This window comes from Paroedura picta, chromosome 3 (assembly GCF_049243985.1).
Source record: "Paroedura picta isolate Pp20150507F chromosome 3, Ppicta_v3.0, whole genome shotgun sequence".
NCBI lineage: Eukaryota > Metazoa > Chordata > Lepidosauria > Squamata > Gekkonidae > Paroedura > Paroedura picta.
This window is the reverse complement of record NC_135371.1, coordinates 49539481-49558861: the sequence shown is the minus strand read 5'-3', so window position 1 is coordinate 49558861 and position 19381 is coordinate 49539481. Positions and strand designations below refer to the sequence as shown.

At 42.8% G+C, this 19381-nt stretch overlaps 1 protein-coding gene across 3 annotated transcripts in view; it reads left to right on the top strand.

Moving 5' to 3' along the window:
* The window catches only part of FBLN2 (fibulin 2), a 201067-nt gene that overhangs the window by 169572 nt on the left and 12114 nt on the right, over positions 1–19381 (top strand). For all 3 annotated transcript variants that reach the window (XM_077325598.1, XM_077325596.1, XM_077325597.1), the window contains 5 exons: positions 7486–7620; positions 10680–10817; positions 11090–11233; positions 16635–16763; positions 18035–18160. In XM_077325598.1, the coding sequence (XP_077181713.1) occupies positions 7486–7620; positions 10680–10817; positions 11090–11233; positions 16635–16763; positions 18035–18160 (672 nt within the window). The remainder of the gene's footprint in view (positions 1–7485; positions 7621–10679; positions 10818–11089; positions 11234–16634; positions 16764–18034; positions 18161–19381) is intronic.

The window sequence follows — 19381 nt, the reverse complement described above, 5'->3', positions numbered from 1 at the left end:
GTAGGGAGAGGAAGGGAAAGATGTGTGTAAGCCACTTTGAGATTCCTTCAGGTAATGAAAAGTGGGGTATAAAAACCTTCTTCTATCATATAGGAAACCTCTTCAGCAATGTTTCTTTTTTTAAGCTTTGTTATTCTCTAGATCAGTGGTCCCCAACCTGCGGGCCGCGGCCTGGTGCTGGGCCGTGAAGGCCATGGCGCCGGGCCATGGCTCCCTCTCCCCGCCCTCCCGCAGTAAAAAACTTCCCAGGCCACAAGCTTGCGGCCCGGGAAGCTTCTTACTGCGGGAGGGCGGGGAGAGGGAATCAGGGCCGGGCCGCGCATCGTGCATGCGCGGCCCGTGCGGGCGCGGCCCGATGCGCGGGTGTGGCCCGTGCGGGCACAGCCCTCGGGCGCGGCCCAATGCGTGGGCATGGCCCGCGGGCGCGGCCCGATGCGCGGATGTGGTCCGCACAGGCGCGGCCCGATGCCCTGCCGGTCCCCAGCCTCAGAAAGGTTGGGGACCACTGCTCTAGATCACATATACACACATACCCTATTCATTGGGTGACTGCCATGCTCCTGATAAAATAGACTTTGACTAAGTAAGCTTAAGCCACAATAAGTAAGTCTTGAAAGTACCACAGAAATAATGATTGTCTGTTTGCCTGCAATACAGCTAGTACTCTGAATTTGAATTTGTTTGTATTCTGTACTGATTCCTGTGAACTCAGCTGAGCTTCAGAGAAATAATTGTCTCTTGAATATGTTTCCTACTTGTGTCTGATAAGGGAAGCTTTGACCTTCAAAAGCTTCTACTCTGGAAATCTTTGTTGTCCCTAAGGTACTACTGAGTCCAGTAACTATTCTTGGTGATTTGTCTTAGTGGTTGGGCGGGGGGCACTCCTTATGCAATTCTACTAGCAATTCTTGTTGTCTGAAACATAACTGTAGATCAGTGTAAGTCCCTGATCGATACTATTTAAAACTGAAGATGAGGATGCAAGTGAAAACTGAGGGCCATTTCACACGGCTTCAAAATAGCACAATGGTTGCTAATTGAAAATGCTACTAATTTGGAATAACCCACGACGTCGTAGACAATCTGCAACACTCCTGAAACCGACCCGCAAAAAGCGCTTCGTTGTAGCGCTTTCAGGGGAATCCCAAAAAGTGGATTCACCCTCCGGAAAGCGATACACTCCTGCAACCAATCTGCAACAATAGCGATAAAGACCTGTGCGTTAACATTGTTGCGGTTTCTTCAAAGTCCCTCCTCCTGAGCCTGTCCTCCAAACTTCCGGCGAAGCGATCGCCATTTTTTTTTCCCCGAGCGAGTGGAGATCAACGCACCGGCGAGCCTCCATTTAGCCAGTGAGGCTTCCCAGGCTGCAGTCCCTCCTCAGAGCTGTTTACAGTCACTAAGCACAAGAAGCCCGCAGAAGCCCGTTTGCTGATATATTTCCCCTTTATTTTTCACACTGTTTCGGCTGAAAATCGCGCCCGTGAGGGGGGGGGGGAGGGGGGATTTTTTTTCCCCACTCGGAGGCAGCGTGGCCACGATCAAATGACAGCTCAAACAGAGGCTTCCCGGCTTCAGTCCCTCCCCTTCAGTCACTAAGCACACACATTTCACACATTCCATTCAGCCGAAAATCGGGCCCGTGAGAGGGGGGGGGGATTTTTTTTTTTCACTCTGAGGCAGCGTGTTAACGATCATATGATCAAACGACAGCTCAAACACCCCAGGCAGCTGGATGGGTCTCTCCGTTGCAACGAATCTACCCAGATTCGTTACAATGGGTCTGTTTTTTTTTAAAAAAAAAACCTTCCTTAAAGGGAAAGGAGCTGTTTGGGAGCATGCTAACGGCTGCCCATTGGCTGCTTGACGGCCAGGGGCGGGACGAGCTTGGCAATAGCGCTTCCTTTCTAGCGATTTCTGCCGAGACCGGAAGCCTGTGGGAAACGCTAAAAAACGCTACTGATTCCACTACAAAGGCAGGTATGGATAACGACGAATTCCACTATTTTAAATGGCGATTTTTCATTCCGCAAACAATTTGCAACAAAGATCCCCGTGCAAAAAGGCCCTGAGTACATAACACAAGAATTGTACTCCTGCTGTATCAATCCTTTTCATTGTCAAAGTACCTATAAGCTAAAATTGGTTTCCATCAGTGGTCAGCCGAATGCCTTCTGAAGCTCACCATATGGGCATGATGATGGCCGTTGTCTCTTGTTTGCTATTAGAGTCTTGTACTTAGAGATGTACTGTCTCTGGATAGGAGGTTTTGCATAAAACTAACATTGTGTGTGAATAGGATGTTTTTGGCTAAGTGTCTGTCACAACATTTTGTCCTAATGAATCCCATTAGCAAATTATGCATTACGTAAATAACTTGCTTTAGTCTGGACTGAACTTCTGACCACTTTCACTAGCTATTTTTTCTATGTATGTAAGAGCTCGCATCTTACTGTATTTCCTGAGAGGTACTTTGACATAGAATCATAGAATCATAGAGTTGGAAGGGGCCATACAGGCCATCTAGTCCAACCCCCTGCTCAACGCAGGATTAGCCCTAAGTATCCTAAAGCATCCAAGAAAAGTGTGTATCCAACCTTTGCTTGAAGACTTCCAGTGAGGGGGAGCTCACCACCTCCTTAGGCAGCCTATTCCACTGCTGAACTACTCTGACTGTGAAAAACTTTTTCCTGATATCTAGCCTATATCGTTGTACTTGAAGTTTAAACCCATTACTGCGTGTCCTCTCCTCTGCAGCCAGCAGAAACAGCATCCTGCCCTCCTCCAAGTGACAACCTTTCAAATACTTAAAGAGGGCTATCATGTCCCCTCTCAACCTCCTTTTCTCCAGGCTGAACATTCCCAAGTCCCTCAACCTATCTTCATAGGGCTTGGTCCCTTGGCCCCAGATCATCTTCGTCGCTCTCCTCTGTACCCTTTCAATTTTATCGACGTCCTTCTTGAAGTGAGGCCTCCAGAACTGCACACAGTACTCCAGGTGTGGTCTGACCAGTGCCGTATACAATGGGACTATGACATCTTGTGATTTTGATGTGATGCCTCTGTTGATACAGCCCAAAATGGCATTTACCTTTTTTACCGCTGCATCACACTGCCTGCTCATGTTTAGTTTACAATCCACAAGTACCCCAAGGTCTCGTTCACACACAGTGCTACCTAGAAGCGTATCCCCCATCCAGTAGGCATGCTTTTCATTTTTCTGACCCAGATGCAGAACTTTACACTTATCTTTATTAAATTGCATCTTGTTCTCATTTGCCCATTTTTCTATTGTGTTCAGATCTCGTTGAACTCTGTCTGTATCTTCCGGAGTATTTGCCACTCCTCCCAATTTGGTGTCATCTGCAAACTTGATGAGTAGTCCCTCCACCCCCTCATCTAGATCATTAATAAATATGTTAAAAAGTACCGGGCCGAGCACCGAGCCCTGAGGTACCCCGCTACTCACCTTTCTCCAGTCTGATGAAACACCATTGACAACAACTCTTTGAGTGCGGTTCTCTAACCAATTCCCTATCCACCTAACTATCTGAAAATCCAGATTGCAGTCCTTCAACTTATCCATCAGAACATCATGGGGAACCTTGTCAAAAGCTTTACTAAAATCCAAGTAAATGACATCAACCGAATTTCCCCGATCCAGCAAACCTGTTACTTGGTCAAAAAAAGAAACTAGGTTGGTCTGGCAGGACCTGTTGGAGACAAATCCATGCTGACTTCCTTGGATCACCAAATTGTCCTCCAGATGTTTGCAGATTGCTCCCTTTAATATCTGCTCCATTATCTTCCCCACAACAGAGGTCAGACTCACTGGTCTGTAGTTTCCTGGGTCATCCTTCCTCCCTTTTTTGAAGATCGGAATAACGTTTGCTCTTTTCCAGTCCTCCGGGACATCTCCAGTCCTTAAAGAGGTTCCGAAGATGATGGACAAGGGCTGTGCAAGTTCTCTGGAAAGTTCTTTGAGTACTCTCGGGTGCATTTCATCTGGACCAGGGGATTTGAACTCATCCAGTGCAGCTAAATGCCTCTCGACAACCTCTCTATCCATGTTAACCTGCCACCCAGACACTATCCTTTGGCTACAGCCATCTCTAGATGTGCCTAAACACTTTGACCTGTGGGAAAAAACTGATGTAAAATAGGCACTAAGCCTTTTTGCTTTCTCTGCATCTTTCGTTAGAGTTTGTCCATCTGCACCCAACAGTGGGCCTATTGCCTCCTTGACTTTACGTTTGCTCCTCACATAACTGAAAAATCTTTTCTTGTTACAATGGGCTTCCCTGGCCAATCTTAGCTCACTCTCAGCTTTGGCCTTTCTGATGATTGATCTACAGTGCCTAGTAACCTGTAGGTACTCTTCTTTAGAGCTCTGTCCTTCCTTCCATTTCCTGAATATTTTCCTTTTCTTTCTTAGTTCCTCTTGAAGTTCTCTGTTCATCCAAATAGGCTTCTTAGAGCTCCTGCAGTGTTTTCGTATTTCTGGAATAGTCATTGATTGAGCATGCAATAGCTCTTGTTTGAGTAGCGCCCACCCTTCACATGCTCCCTTCCCTTCCAGCATTCTCGTCCATGGTATGACACTCATCATGTCTCTGAGTTTATTAAAGTTTGCCCTACGAAAATCCAACATCCGCGTCTGGCTACAAGCTTCCTTGGCTCCCCATCTCAAAAGGAATTCTATGAGGACATGTTCACTTCCCCCTAGGGTCCCCACCTCCTTCACTTCATCCACCAACTCTTGCCTGTTGGTCAGTATTAAGTCCAGTATGGCTGAACCTCTTGTGGGTTCATCTACCATTTGATAAATGAAATTGTCAGCCAGGCAGGTCAGAAACTTGCATGACTGAGGACGCTTCGCAGAGTTAGTTTCCCAGCACACATCTGGGAAATTGAAGTCACCCATGATGACAAGGGAAATTGAAGTCACCCATGATGACAAGGAAATTGAAGTCACCCATGATGACATGCAGTGAGGAAAACTGGGAATAATCTGGCAACATAGTAGGCCCATTGCTCTCTACTTGGATGCTAGCTGTGTGCATTGCATACCCTAGAGCAGTTACATTCCAGTTTCCATGAGAATTCAACTGACAATGACAAGCTTGAATGTGTGGGATGACATGGATATCAGCCTATAAATGGGTGCAGAAAATCACATTTCCTCCCCACTCAGACTCAGCTCTTTGGAGGATTCTACTCCTAGGCTCTTTGAAGAACCCAGGAGTAGAAGTGGTCTTGACTGCAAGTCAGTTAAGAGCTCCCTTGCTCCCTTTCACTTCTCTCAGTTTATAAAGGGGGGAGCTTAAATGGCTGTTGGCCATTTAAACCAAACAGCTGATGGACAGACTCATCAAGCTGCTAGGTTTAAATTACTGGCAGCCATTTCAGCAATACAGTTTAATATTTCCAGATAAAAGCTGGAAAAATATAAACTTTTATTGGGATCAGCTACATTGGTAGGCAAAACAGATCAATGAATATGTGCTCAGTTTAGAAATACAAAAAACAAAACCCAAAACTGGTAAGGTATTTCTCTGCTGTTGGTTTTGTTTTTTGTGTTTTGCTAAACTGAGCCAAATGCACATCCTTAGTGGCAACAGCAGAGGAGCTGCAGCAGATTTTTCCAGGGGGACTTTCCCCCAATGCCTAAGAATCCTGGATTTCTGTTTACAGTTCTGGAAATCATTATGATGTACTGAAACAGTGATTTTTGTGTTTATTTTTGGTTTGGGAATTTTGATATGCATTCTCCTACTTGCAAGCACTCAGAAATTATTTAACTGATTCCTTTGTTTAAAGATATCCAGATGTTTACAGGATGAAAGCCTAAAATTTAGTGGGTGTTAGAAAAGCAATTTATCTACCTTAAAACCTTACCAGGTTCGCTGCAAATTTCTGCTCAGGCTTAACGATATGAATACTACTAGATCGATTTCTCTGTATTGTTCCTATGTTTCATGTGAACTGCCCTGAACCTCAGGGGGGGGGGAGGTATATCAATGTAATAAATCAATAAATATCTTATATATATAATGTAATTTGGTTCTTAAAATTGATCATGGGCTCCTTTAAGGCTGTTACATGTTAGAGTACAACAAGGAAGATGAGAAGTGTTTGGATCTATTTTTGGTACTGTCACTTTTTTAAAAATAATAATATTTGTTGGCATTCATCAGATTTCAAATTTTAACACAAGAAGCATAAAGATATTGAAAATACTTGTTCATTATGGGATTCAGCTTGTTTCTACAGCTCTTCAGCATTTCTCACATGAAATACATTGAATTTTCCTCTCACAAAACTCCTTAGTCAATAAAAATAATTCAGCATGCAAGTAAAACTTGTGACATTGCCCTGGTTTTCTCTGTATCACCAGGAGGGAGTTATTTATACATCTTGGAGATGAGGGGAAAAAATTGGAGGCTTTCATTTCTGCTTTCATATTTCCATATCATTCTAGTTTTAATTGAATGTTCAAAGTCATGCAAGGAAATGATATAAGTTATACTCCTGCTGTATTCTTTCATATGTCTGTACTTTCTAGCAGCTTTTTGATACACATGTCATTTTTGGGTTCTGCTGTGGGTGTTTGGAGATGGTAAAGACAACAGTGTAGTTCCTGTGATGAAGTGGTGTATAAGGTGATGGCAATTCCCACTAATTCCTCCCCACACACACACTTCAGACCTCCATTTTACACCCATACTGTTCCTGAGGGGCCACTGACTCCCAGTAACAAAATGGGTAGGGTATTGGGTTTCAGTAGAAGGAAGAAGTAGGTAAGGCACTATTTGTGAAGACCACAGGTGTCCACAGATGTTTGGTACAACATGATCCTGAAATAAATCCTTATATAGCCTGACACCATTACATCTGAATGTTTGATCCTTAAATACAAAATGGTGTTGGGCAGCAGCAGTAGCAGATAATGATAATAATTAGAATGAGTATGGTCTCCTTTGTCCAAACATCTATTATGCAGAACGCCTGTTCAACAGGTGGTACAGTTTGCTCTCTGTAGCTAGTGTGGCTCTTACTCCTAAGACCGAGGCATCTTTTGTGCTGTGGAATAGCCCGGGAGACTGAATCACTTCAAAATGCTTAAATTAACATGAAATTAGAATTAGGCATGCTCTCTTAGCAAAGAGTTATTCTATGCATGATATGCAAAGATTGCTTTTAAAGCCTTCCTAACTCCTGTGTCTAATTAATTCTTTCCATCTCTTGACCTCGATCATATCACAAATCAGCATAAAAAAGTGAAAATGTATTTACAATCTGTCTACCCATGAAACAAAAGTGTCTTAAATTACTCTATAGTGGCAGGAAACTCTGGGAAAAGCACCATATACAAATTCTTTCTTTCTAGATAAACTTTTATTAGGTTGTGATTTTTTTCATGGACAGTAACAAGAAGAGAAATAATCTGATGCATGATACGTTGAAATGTATTTTCTTTTTCAGATATTAATGAATGTGTAACAGATGCTCATACCTGTAAGAGAGGGGAACACTGCATTAACACCATCGGGTCATTTACATGCCTTCAGCAACTCAGCTGCCATTCAGGCTATGAACTTAAGGACAGAGAATGTGTTGGTGAGGCTTATTCCAAGACTTATTCATATCAGTGCAAGTGGAGAACTGCTTTTTAATGGTCAGACTCCTACTTTATCCTGCATGCATGGAACTGTCAGCATTTTGATCAATTTTTCTTCCATTTATACTTAATGCCTTTTAAGATAAAGAATAGTAATTACAAAATCTATTTTTATTATTCTTGATGCATAATTTAGCTCATGCCTGGTCATGATGAGAAATTGTTGGAGTTTTGAAATTGTTGGAATTTTGAAATTCAGATTTATAGTACCCTAATTTAAATATATTTTAGCATTCTCAGTTATGAATGCATTTGGGTTTGGGACCTTACTTTAAATAAAAGGCAATCTTATTTCAGTCTGAGCCAGTGGACTGCATAGATTTTACTCATTTTCTGTTATATCAAAATTGAGGAGATCCTTGTAGTACATTTATGATTAAGTGACTGATTATAAATGAGTATTTGTTGACCAGAATCCCTTGTTTTCATCGGTACATTTGATAGAATGGGAATCATTATTAATTAATTTATTTATTTATATACCACCCTCCCCGGAGGCTCAGAGCGGTTTACATTGAACTTATGAACCATACATGAAACAATGATACTATGCACACAGAGCACAAAGGGGCAGTCAGTACTGCCACCCAAGGTGGAACAAAGTCCATTCCATGCCATACTAAATCTATTTGAGTGCAATCCTGGGGTAGGCAGAATTGCACAGAGATGCAATATCTCTAAGATGTGACAGTGGAGTGGTCTGGTAGCACTGCACCCCAACCATTATGCTGGCAGGGAAAGGATGGACCCAGAAGTTAATTGGTCCTCTAAACTGCCTCTGTCTGGAAAGTTAAACCATCAAAAACATTGTAAAGGCCATAAATACTCATACAAGGGGATAGGCCAAACCCCTTTCCCACAGGCACAGTCCCACCAAGTTCAAGGCTGGGCACAAGATGCTAACTACAGTTAAAACCAATCTTCCCACCCCAGCAGCAGCCAAAGTCCCACTCCTACCCCTAATTACAGTCCCCCAGTCAGGACACTCCATAGGTCTGTAGGTGGGGCATGCAGCATGATACTATGCACACAGAGCACAAAGGGGCAGTCAGTACTGCCACCCAAGGTGGAACAAAGTCCATTCCATGTGGCTACCATTTTTCATTTCAGAACCCTAACAGGTACCTCATTTCAGAGACTCAATCTCTAAAGGATAACAGGTGATCAGGGGTAGAAATCCAGCTGTTGGGAGTCTGCACCTGCCCCCTCTCCTCCCTACCAGACCAGCTGCCAGCTCAATAATACTGGCTCCCACACCCAAGGCTCCCACACCCAAGACTCATGGTTTGTATATTTATGGGAACACTCCAAGCAAAGCACACCTGGCACCATACTCCATGTGGTGAAATGGGACATATTCTCAGGAAAGTGTTTCAGGGAGAGCTGCCTATGATGGGGGAAGCATGATGGCAGCCTCATACTGAGCTGTTTGCACACTCCTTTGCCAGGGTGCCAGGTGGGAGACTAGGCACAACTGGTAGGGGATGCCTAGCAGCTACCTCTCTGTGCATTGTAGATCAGCTGTCGATGCAACCATGGGACCCATTGTCTTGCAGTCTCTGCATCCTATAGTCCCTCACAATGCTGCTGGCATCTTACAAGATGTGAAGCTTGATGGTACAGGCACAAGCGACCCACAGTAGCTCCAACAGACCTGCTGCCAGGGGCACAGCACAGAGAGGTTGTATAGTGGCATCCCTGCCAAAATGATCACTGGGGTGGCCCATTACCTGGGCTTTCTTGTTCTCTTTTTTGTGTTTTGGACTGGCCAAATGTCAGCTTCAAGGCTTTTGCCTGCCTCTCACCTCTCCCCATGCAGGGATTGACCTAGGATCCAGTGCCTTCCCACCATTACTTGTGCAATGGTCCCTGTGTGGCCATATGCAGCTGGTGGTGAAATCAGAGCTGCAATGGAGTGCCTAATGCCTCATGGCATGCAACCCTTGAACCTAACCTCTGGGCCAAGTGGTTAGGATGCTTTTCTTGGGTTTAGAGGCTGTGGGTTCTGCCTCCCCACTCCCCGTGGGCAGTACTTTTACTGCAAGCAGGCCCATGCTGAGGACAGAGTAGGAGTTCTGTCCACTGCACAGGTGGGAGGAACTGCATTATTGTTGGACCTCTCATCCCTGGCTGTCCATGGGAGGAAGTGGCAGTGGCTGGACAGTGTGCAGTAACTGGCTATGCCTGTGTATGCCACTCATAGGGGCATCATTGGCTGCCGCCATAAAGTTGTTGGGGTTGCTGTACTTCTATGCCATCTGTGTCTTGTGGAGGGGCACATGTTATTTCCTCCTGCAGAACAAATATAGGAAACAAACTGCAATGGTAGCCCTCAGGATTGCCTGTTAATCTTTTAGGTACCACCACAAAAGTTTTAACTTTAAAGGTAAAAGGTAAAGGTATCCCCTGTGCAAGCACCGAGTCATGTCTGACCCTTGGGGTGACGCCCTCTAGCGTTTTCATGGCAGACTCAATACGGGGTGGTTTGCCAGTGCCTTCCCCAGTCATGACGGTTTACCCCCAAGCAAGCTGGGTACTCATTTTACCGACCTCGGAAGGATGGAAGGCTGAGTCAACCTTGAGCCGGCTGCTGGGATTGAACTCCCAGCCTTATGGGCAAAGCTTTCAGACGGCTGCCTTACCACTCTGCGCCACAAGAGGCTCCTGTTTTAACTTTAGGAAGATGTTATTAAAGATTATTGCCTCAGTTTGCTATGTCTCTGCAGATCTCTTCACAGCAAATTATGACTATTTTCAGGTTTCTGACAATTTGTGCTTGTGCTTGTTATCAGTGTGATATTTTTATATCTTGTTGTAGATCCAGTTTCCATTTAAATGGTTTGAACCTACATACATGAAGAAATCTAAATGCTCTAAGAAGCTAAACATGCATTATTGGGCATTTGTTGTTAAAATATCACTAAGGACTCAATATTTACTAATAAAATTAGAATGTCTCTGGGTATAGTCATTATATTATTTTATTCTTCTTTAAAAGACATTGATGAATGTGTGCGAGGAACTCACAGCTGCAAGATAAACTTTGTATGTCAAAATACAAAAGGATCATTCTATTGTGAATCAAAGCAACGATGCATGGATGGATTTTTACAAGATCCAGAAGGAAATTGTGTGGGTGAGTATAACTTGAGCAATATATTTTTAATTAATGTTCTTAAAAGTTCAACTATTTTTTCTCCTAAAACCCACAGACCCCCCCCTCCCCAGATAAGATTTACATAATGTTACGTTTCTAAACGTCAGCATAATGGATTCTCATCAGACTAGAATTTATTGCATAATAAATCAAAACCAAACGGAGAGGAAAGGAGCGACAGCTGGGAGATGGGTCTCTGGTTAATTTAATAGCTGATTCTGATACATTAATATACATTCTCTCTTCTACAGACATTAATGAATGTACATCACTTTCTGAGCCATGTAAGCCTGGATTCAACTGCATCAATACTGTGGGGTCGTATACATGTCAGAGGAATCTGTTAATTTGTAGCAGAGGATATCATTCAAGTGAAGATGGAACCAGATGTGTTGGTAAGGCTCAGATCAAGGACCTGGTTGAATATTTGGCTAGATTTCAATACAATTTTTCATTCTCATTACATCCAACAGTTTTTGGAATTATTCTGTTCTATATACTACATTTCTATAAATACCTGGAAGAGTGTATTGCAAACATTCCTTAAAATATTGACAGTGTCTACATTCTGATCTGGTTTGTGATGGAATATCTTATCTGCCACAGGAAAGAAGTCCACCCACATGTTTGGCTATAACTGAAGACGGGTTTCAGCAGGTACAGATTTGAGCAATGCTGCCAAATCCATGAGATTTTGTCACTGAAACTCTTCTTTGAACAGTGCCCCTTCTTAATTGCCTTTGCTATTCATGAGGTGGGAGCTCTCATCCAGTACTGTGGAGTAAGGATGTGAGTCTTGCCATGAAGGAAAACACTGTCGTTTGAGTTTTTACCAACAGGAGCCACTAGTCTGAGTCAATAGAAAATAACTACCAGTGCATCAATAGCTATGCCAAAATGGGTTCAGTAACTTCCTTTTATAGCCAGACATTTTAAGGTGAAAAAAACACACCTTTATTCCTCATCTTTTTATGAGCCTATTTAGACTTGGGGAGGATGAAAGATTGCTGAAGTTAAGCTGGATTTTGACTTACATTTTAAAAGAAGAATGACATAGTATTTATGGTTTAAGACAGCCTTTCTCAATTTTTTTTTACTGTTGAACAACCCTTTCAGGCTTCAAGAAATGCCCAAGGTCATGCAGAACATGGTTGGGAAGCATAGCTGTGTACATGCCCGCCTGGGGCCCCTCCCCTCTCAACCTCCTCCAGGCCCATCACTGGCCCCTTTGGGAAGGAGGGCAGGTTGACATGACCATATATGGTCGTTGTTGTTGTTATGTGCGAAGTCGTGTCCGACCCATCGCGACCCCATGGACAATGATCCTCCAGGCCTTCCTGACCTCTACCATTCCCCAGAGTCCATTTAAGTTCGCACCGACTGCTTCAGGGACTCAGTCCACCCACCTCATTCTCTGTCGTCCCCTTCTTCTTTTGCCCTCAATCGCTCCCAGCATTAGGCTCTTCTCCAGGGAGTCCTTCCTATATGGTCATATCACCCAATAAATGTTTAACAAATTTATATATATATATATATATATTTATAAATATATATATATATATATATATATATATTTATATATATATAATTTTATATATATAAAATTAACTCCCACCCATTTAGGAAACCCAAGGTGAGAAAACCTGGTCTAAGAAGTGACTATTGATGGGTGGCAGGGGACTAGCAGATAACAGAGTTCTGTTGTGGTGTACTAATTAGAGTGTGAGATTAGAATCTGGAAGCCCAGGTTTGAATCCCCATTTGGCCATGGAATTTTGCAGAGTGACCTTGGGCCAGGCACACATGTTTATCCTAGTCTACCTAACAGGTTTGTTGTGATGGTAAAATGGAGGAGAGGAGAATAAGTTAAGCTGCTTTGGGTCCCCCATGGGGAGAAAGACAGGATATCAGTGAAGCAAATGATAAATATATAAATCATGGAACAGTGATAAGGGAGGCATGCCTTTACCAGCACCTGTCATTGAAGAGTGAAAGTAAAGGGGTCAGTTCAAAAAATATCATTCCTCAGGTCCACATTTACAAAGTGCTATCCAGGCTGTCCCCTGCTCGGAGTCTAGATGTTTAGTATAGTTAAATAAGGTAGGAATATGAAGAACAAAACCAGAAGATTCTTATTTTTCCTCCCTAATAAAAGGCACCACATAACTATGGATAATTGGGTTTCATATTAGATTAATCCATGGTAATAGAAATATATCATTGGGACAAGTCTCTGCTGCAGAACTGTGCATGGGTGGTCACTTTCCTTTGTTTAGAGTATTCATCTTCCCAATAAGGTTCATTCTCTTTAATTCACTAGGTTGGTTAGCAGCTCCTTCCTTCTACATCTAATTTAAAAATACTGCAGTTCTCATAAGATATGGTGCCCTTCTGACTGAATAATTTTCTGGACCTAATTAAAGGCTGAATGCACCGGAACACACAATTTCATAGAAACTAATCAAGAGGCTGAACAAATGAACTAACGGCAACTAAAGTTGCTCATTTGCAGATTTAAATCAGTAGCAAAATTAACTTTTCATGCTTCCCCAGATGCAAGGAAGGAAGTAAAGGGACATCCTATTAGTGAAAATCTTCCTCCTTTATGATATGGAGTTACACATTGTCATGTTTATTAAAAGGCTGCTTGTAAAATAGCTCAGGAAATATTGCAATGCAAACTTGAGTTTACCTATGCATTTCTTTAATACAGATTTTTACCATTCATTTGTTGAAATTTCTAGTCATCTTTCCATGCTGGGATTAGATTAGATATATTTACGAGTATTGATGTCTTCATGACTCTCTGTATGACTAGTCCAATTTGACAGGCATGCAGAAGAACAAAAGTCCAAGAGCTAGATCAGAGTGTTCATTCAGAACTCATTTAGAAAACAATATTTATTTATTTCGATTATTTCATTATACTCCACCTTTCTCTCCAACGGGGATTCAAATCAGCTTACATGGTTCTTCTTTCCTTCATTTTATCCTCATAAAAACCCAGTGAGTTAAGTTGCATGGCAGAGTGGGGGTTCAGGCATTCCATCTATTCTTTCCATTCATTTATTCCCATTGTCTTGATTCTAGGTGAAAAGCTGGTTGAGCCAACACACCTTACTTCAAGCCTTTTCTTGTGGATGCCTCAAAACCTCTCAAATAAAATAAGCATTTTGTTAGAATTAAAACCAGCACAAGAGTTGTCATTCTGCCACATTTTGTCTATTGTAGTACAAACGCTTGGGAAAGACCAAAATAGGAAAATGTAGACTGACATGGAGTCGGTGCACCCATTTATTTATGCAGAGGACTTTTTAATCTCATTGTTTACTGTACTAAAGAATTGTATATCTATGTAGCATAGGACCAAGCAAAGAAGGCACACTGTCAGAAAAGAATGAAGTCGTTTGTAACAAATAAAAGGTTATTTAAGAAGATATATGTCCTGGGGCAACCCTGTGTGGACACCAATGGCCAATTTAGGTGAGAGATCAATGGTCAAGATGAGCAAGCAGGGATTTCTGGAGTGGTGGCAGTAACAGGTGAGAGAACAGTGATACTGTTAGGAATAAGCAGTGATTCATCTGCTGGTGGAAGTGAAAGCTTAACAGGCACTGTGTAACCAGTGGAAGAGCAAAAGGTTTTATGGGGTTGAGTGGCTTGGCAAGACTGGAGAGGACATTTCTGGAACTCACTTAAAGCCTATAACAGGAGAGGGATCGTAGCTCAGCAGGGGTCATGGCTCTTGCATCTGATTTGTAGGTAGAAGTTCCCAGAATAAATACTGGATATCTACAGTTTAAAAAAACTCAAAAATCTAGGTGGGATGTGATATGAAAAAATTCCTGGAAAGCAGTCTGAATAGACCCTACTGACTTTGATGGTTCAGTGGATTGATTCAGTAAAAGGCAGCTTCATGTGTTCATGTGAGAGCCTGGAGAGGAGAAGGGGGTCAAGGGGAAATAACTCGTTCTCTCTCATCTGAGGCAGCCAATAAGTGGATACATAGTGGGGTCAGTGAATGGCTGCTGCTGCCACAGAAAGCAAACCTGATGAAGTCACTATACAATATGAAGTCAGGCATATTAATAAAAATAGCATCCTAACAATTAAAACTACGTTACCCACAGATAAAAGTCAGGTTGTCAAGTCATAACAAGATAATTCTAGGTGCACGAAATGTTAAACTCACCACCTGTCAATTGAGGTGGTTACTGTTCATCAGAGAGCAAAGCCAGACTCCTCCTCACAGCATGTTGTGAACTCAGTGTTGTTCCAAACAAGGAAAACCAAACCTTCCCCATTTCTGTACTTCAGGTATCAATATTGACAGCACATGTCAAGGAGGTCTGAAAAAAAATCCAAAAGCAAGCATTTTGGTTACACTCTAAATTGGACTTGTGCTTAGAAATGATGCCGATGGCCAGTTGTGGAGGAGAAAGCACCTTTTAGTAATCACTTAGCAGAGCTGGTCAGAGGAGATGTCTGTTTGACATCCAAGTTGACACACAGTGTTGAATATAGAAGATACTGAGAGAGAAAATAACCAGGACAGCTCAGTTTGGCAGATTGAAAATCTCAGGTGGTAATATGCTTGATGTTGTGAAAAATGGCTGTCCTTTGTTCTAGAGGAATATCAGAATTAATATAAAAAAGAGCATAAGATCATCCAGCACAACAACGCATTCCTTGCCGTGACTAGGGGGCGAGCTATCCTACTGCAGAGGCACGACGATGGGATCATCCAGCACTATATATTTGTCAGCAGTCATCCCTAATTTGCAGGGAAGCCTCATGTCTCTTTTCCTCGTTATATTATATACAGATTCCTCGGGTAATGGTGAGTGCAAGGGGAGTTGCCAACCATTTGTAACAATCTGTAAATATCTGGGGCATACGAGTGTAGTCAATTACAATGTGAGGAGCAGCCATGTTTTACTGCTTGATGTGGCGTTTAAAGAGCAGTGGCCTCTAGTCTGGAGAATCAGGCTTGATTCCCTACTCCTCCACATGCAGTCAGTTAGGTGACCTTGAGCCAGTCACAGTTCTCTGAGCTCTCTGCCTCAGGGTGTCTGATGTGGTGTAAGGAAGGTTGGGCAATAGTAACTCCCTATGAAACTCTTCTGACTGGGGAAGGCACTGGCAAACCACCCCGTATTGAGTCTGCCATGAAAACGCTGGAGGGCATCACCCCAAGGGTCAGACATGACTCGGTGCTTGCACAAGGGATACCTTTACCTTATGAAACTCTTCAGGTAATAAAATGAAGGGTGCAAAACACCAGTGCTGCTGCTTGCTCATTTTGTATAGGTTGGGGTCAAAGTTCCACAAGAGATGCCATTTCAATTTACGATGAAAATTTATCTTGATTTTATCACTTTGCATCACGGACTTTCCTATCCTTTTTCATAAAACGTTGGCTTTCTAAAGTGTAACAAACAATGCAGAAAAATGTCAGTATAATATGTCACTGTTCTGACAACATTGAGGACAGGGTCTTCCGTTTGGAACAAACCAAAGCCATGCCCTCCTGACTTTCTATGCAATATTTTGATGTTAGTGGAAAATTCTGACAATCAGAACTGCATTGGTCTGTCTTTGGGAAAGGGACTAGTGGAAGATAATCACTTTTCATGCAATGTCAGGAAAACATTAACAGTGCTTCTGTTCCATTTCCCCCTCTTGTAACTCAAGCTCCTTCATGCAGTGAAGTTGCCCCCAAATGGCAATGCACAGAGAGTAACCAACAGCTTGACTCAGCAGGCTTAGAGTAATTGCTACCTTTTGCTTCTTTAGACGTTGATGAATGTCAGGCTGGTGTGCACCGCTGTGGAGAGGGACAAGTTTGTCATAATCTACCTGGAACTTACCGCTGTGAATGCAAGATAGGATATCAGTATGATGCATTCAGCAGAACTTGCATTGGTATGTATGGCAGAAGCAAGAGTCATTCTGAAGGATGAGGCCTGGATCTCAAACCAGTATTTAGTGCTGTTGTTTAGGGTATACTTATGAATCCTAGAGCTCTGTAGCTCAAATAAGATAATATAATTACTTTTGAAACAACTTTCCCTCACAGTGTCTCATTATCTGCAGCTGATCTATTCATCAGAAATATTAATTTGGGATATGTACCAAACTTATTTCAGTTGCAGGTATTTGATTGGTATTTTCCTCATAGATTAACATTTTTCTCCTGAAAAATAAGTGCACTGAACGGCTGCACATCATTCAAGATAACAGGTCATGGGGGACAGAGACATAAACTATCAGTTTAAAGTTTCTAGCACATATTGTCCTTCCACTATTAGGCACCTGGACTTTCCTCACATCTGATCCTATATGATTGGATTTCCATTAATTGGATGCAGCCACTATTTTACGTAGGTGTTAGTGAAAAACATGAAGGGGTGTGGTAATCAATGTCTTATGTAAATTGAGTGAATTGTGTTCAAAGCTTGTAAAAAGCAGCCATGTGACCTACAAGTTTTCCCTCTGCAGCAGGTCAGGGGAAGCAGGGCCCCTGCAGAGGTAGACTTAGCAAAGAGTTCCTCAGTCTCATATATAGACAGTGAACTTGTGAAAGCACTTCCCTGGACTCCCCGGAGAGGTGGTGAGTTGGGAAGTTTGTCTTTTTCCCTGTTGCTCTTTGTAGCCTTTCAAAGAGGCTGGGTCAGTGAGACCTACCCAATAGCCACATGTGACTCTTCTGATAACCCTTCCTAAGTGTGGCACTTTTGGAAGGTGGGCAAGGCCCTTCCCAGTGAGGCTTTTGGTTGGGAAAGGGTTCCATATTTAAATGGCCAGCATGAGGGAAATGGTTAACTCTTTTGGTTAATGATAACTGCAGACGTGGCTGTCTGAAAGCCAAGGAATGAGTATCGTTTGACTAGATAATGCCTAATTAATGCTGAAAAAAATGAATTATGTTAGGACCACACAATGATATCCCACTTACAGGTGTCCATGTAAAGTTGGATATGAAAAGGTAGGATGGAAAACCCTGTGGAAGGAGCTGGCTTTGTACATTGCTATTGAAAGAAATAATTGCTCTTCCGATATTTCCTCATTTACTCACATTAGTGAGAATAAAAAGCAAGAAAATATGAATGCTACAGCAATCACTATTATATATTTCACACACATACCACTGCCCCATCTCACAGGTTTCCTCATATATTGTATGTTTATGGCAGATCTAAATGAATGCTGGAACTATCCTGGCCGACTATGTCAACACTCATGTGAAAATACTCCTGGATCCTATCATTGTTCCTGTTCTTCTGGCTTTCGTTTGGCTCATGATGGGAAGCACTGTGAAGGTAACTAGATGTGTTATAATGTCCTTGGATGGCATTGTTTACAAGTTGAACATTGATCTTCATGTCCCCAGACATAGATCTTTTTGCAATTATCAACAGATTTAGCAACTGCATACTGTGGAGTCCCTTTCACCTTTCTTTCAATAATTTAGCTCTGGGTTATTTTGGTCCTTTCTCCAATCTTATTTAACATCTCCATGCTCCCTCTTGCTCAGCTGCTGTGGAGTTTTGGGCATGGGTGCCATCAATATGCCAATAACACCCAGCTCTTCCTTCTGACCGATGGCTGCCCTGTTTCACCCTCAGAATCCTTAGCCAGATGTCTGGAAGCAGTGATGGGATGGCTCAAGCAGAGTCGTCTGAAGCTGAACCCCTCAAAGACAGAGGTCCTGTGGCTGGGTAGAAAAGGTCCAAGCAAGAAAGCATGATTGCCCATCCTGGATGGGGTGCAGCTATCAATTACCCACTCTGCCAGGAACTTGGGTGTGATCTTGGGTGCTTCCTTCTCCATGGAGGCACAAATCATGAGAGTAGCATGGCTGGCATTCTACCACCTGCACCAAGCCAAACTATTCATGCTCTACTTGGCCGCAGAACATCTAGCCACAGTGATCCATGCAACAGTTACCTCTAGACTGGATTTCTGCAGCTTGCTCTGTACAGTCATAGAATCATAGAATCATAGAGTTGGAAGGGGCCATACAGGCCATCTAGTCCAACCCCCTGCTCAACGCAGGATTAGCCCTAAGCATCCTAAAGCATCCAAGAAAAGTGTGTATCCAACCTTTGCTTGAAGACTTCCAGTGAGGGGGCGCTCACCACCTCCTTAGGCAGCCTATTCCACTGCTGAACTACTCTGACTGTGAAAAACTTTTTCCTGATATCTAGCCTATATCGTTGTACTTGAAGTTTAAACCCATTACTGCGTGTCCTCTCCTCTGCAGCCAGCAGAAACAGCATCCTGCCCTCCTCCAAGTGACAACCTTTCAAATACTTAAAGAGGGCTATCATGTCCCCTCTCAACCTCCTTTTCTCCAGGCTGAACATTCCCAAGTCCCTCAACCTGTCTTCATAGGGCTTGGTCCCTTGGCCCCAGATCATCTTCGTCGCTCTCCTCTGTACCCTTTCAATTTTATCGATGTCCTTCTTGAAGTGAGGCCTCCAGAACTGCACACAGTACTCCAGGTGTGGTCTGACCAGTGCCGTATACAATGGGACTAT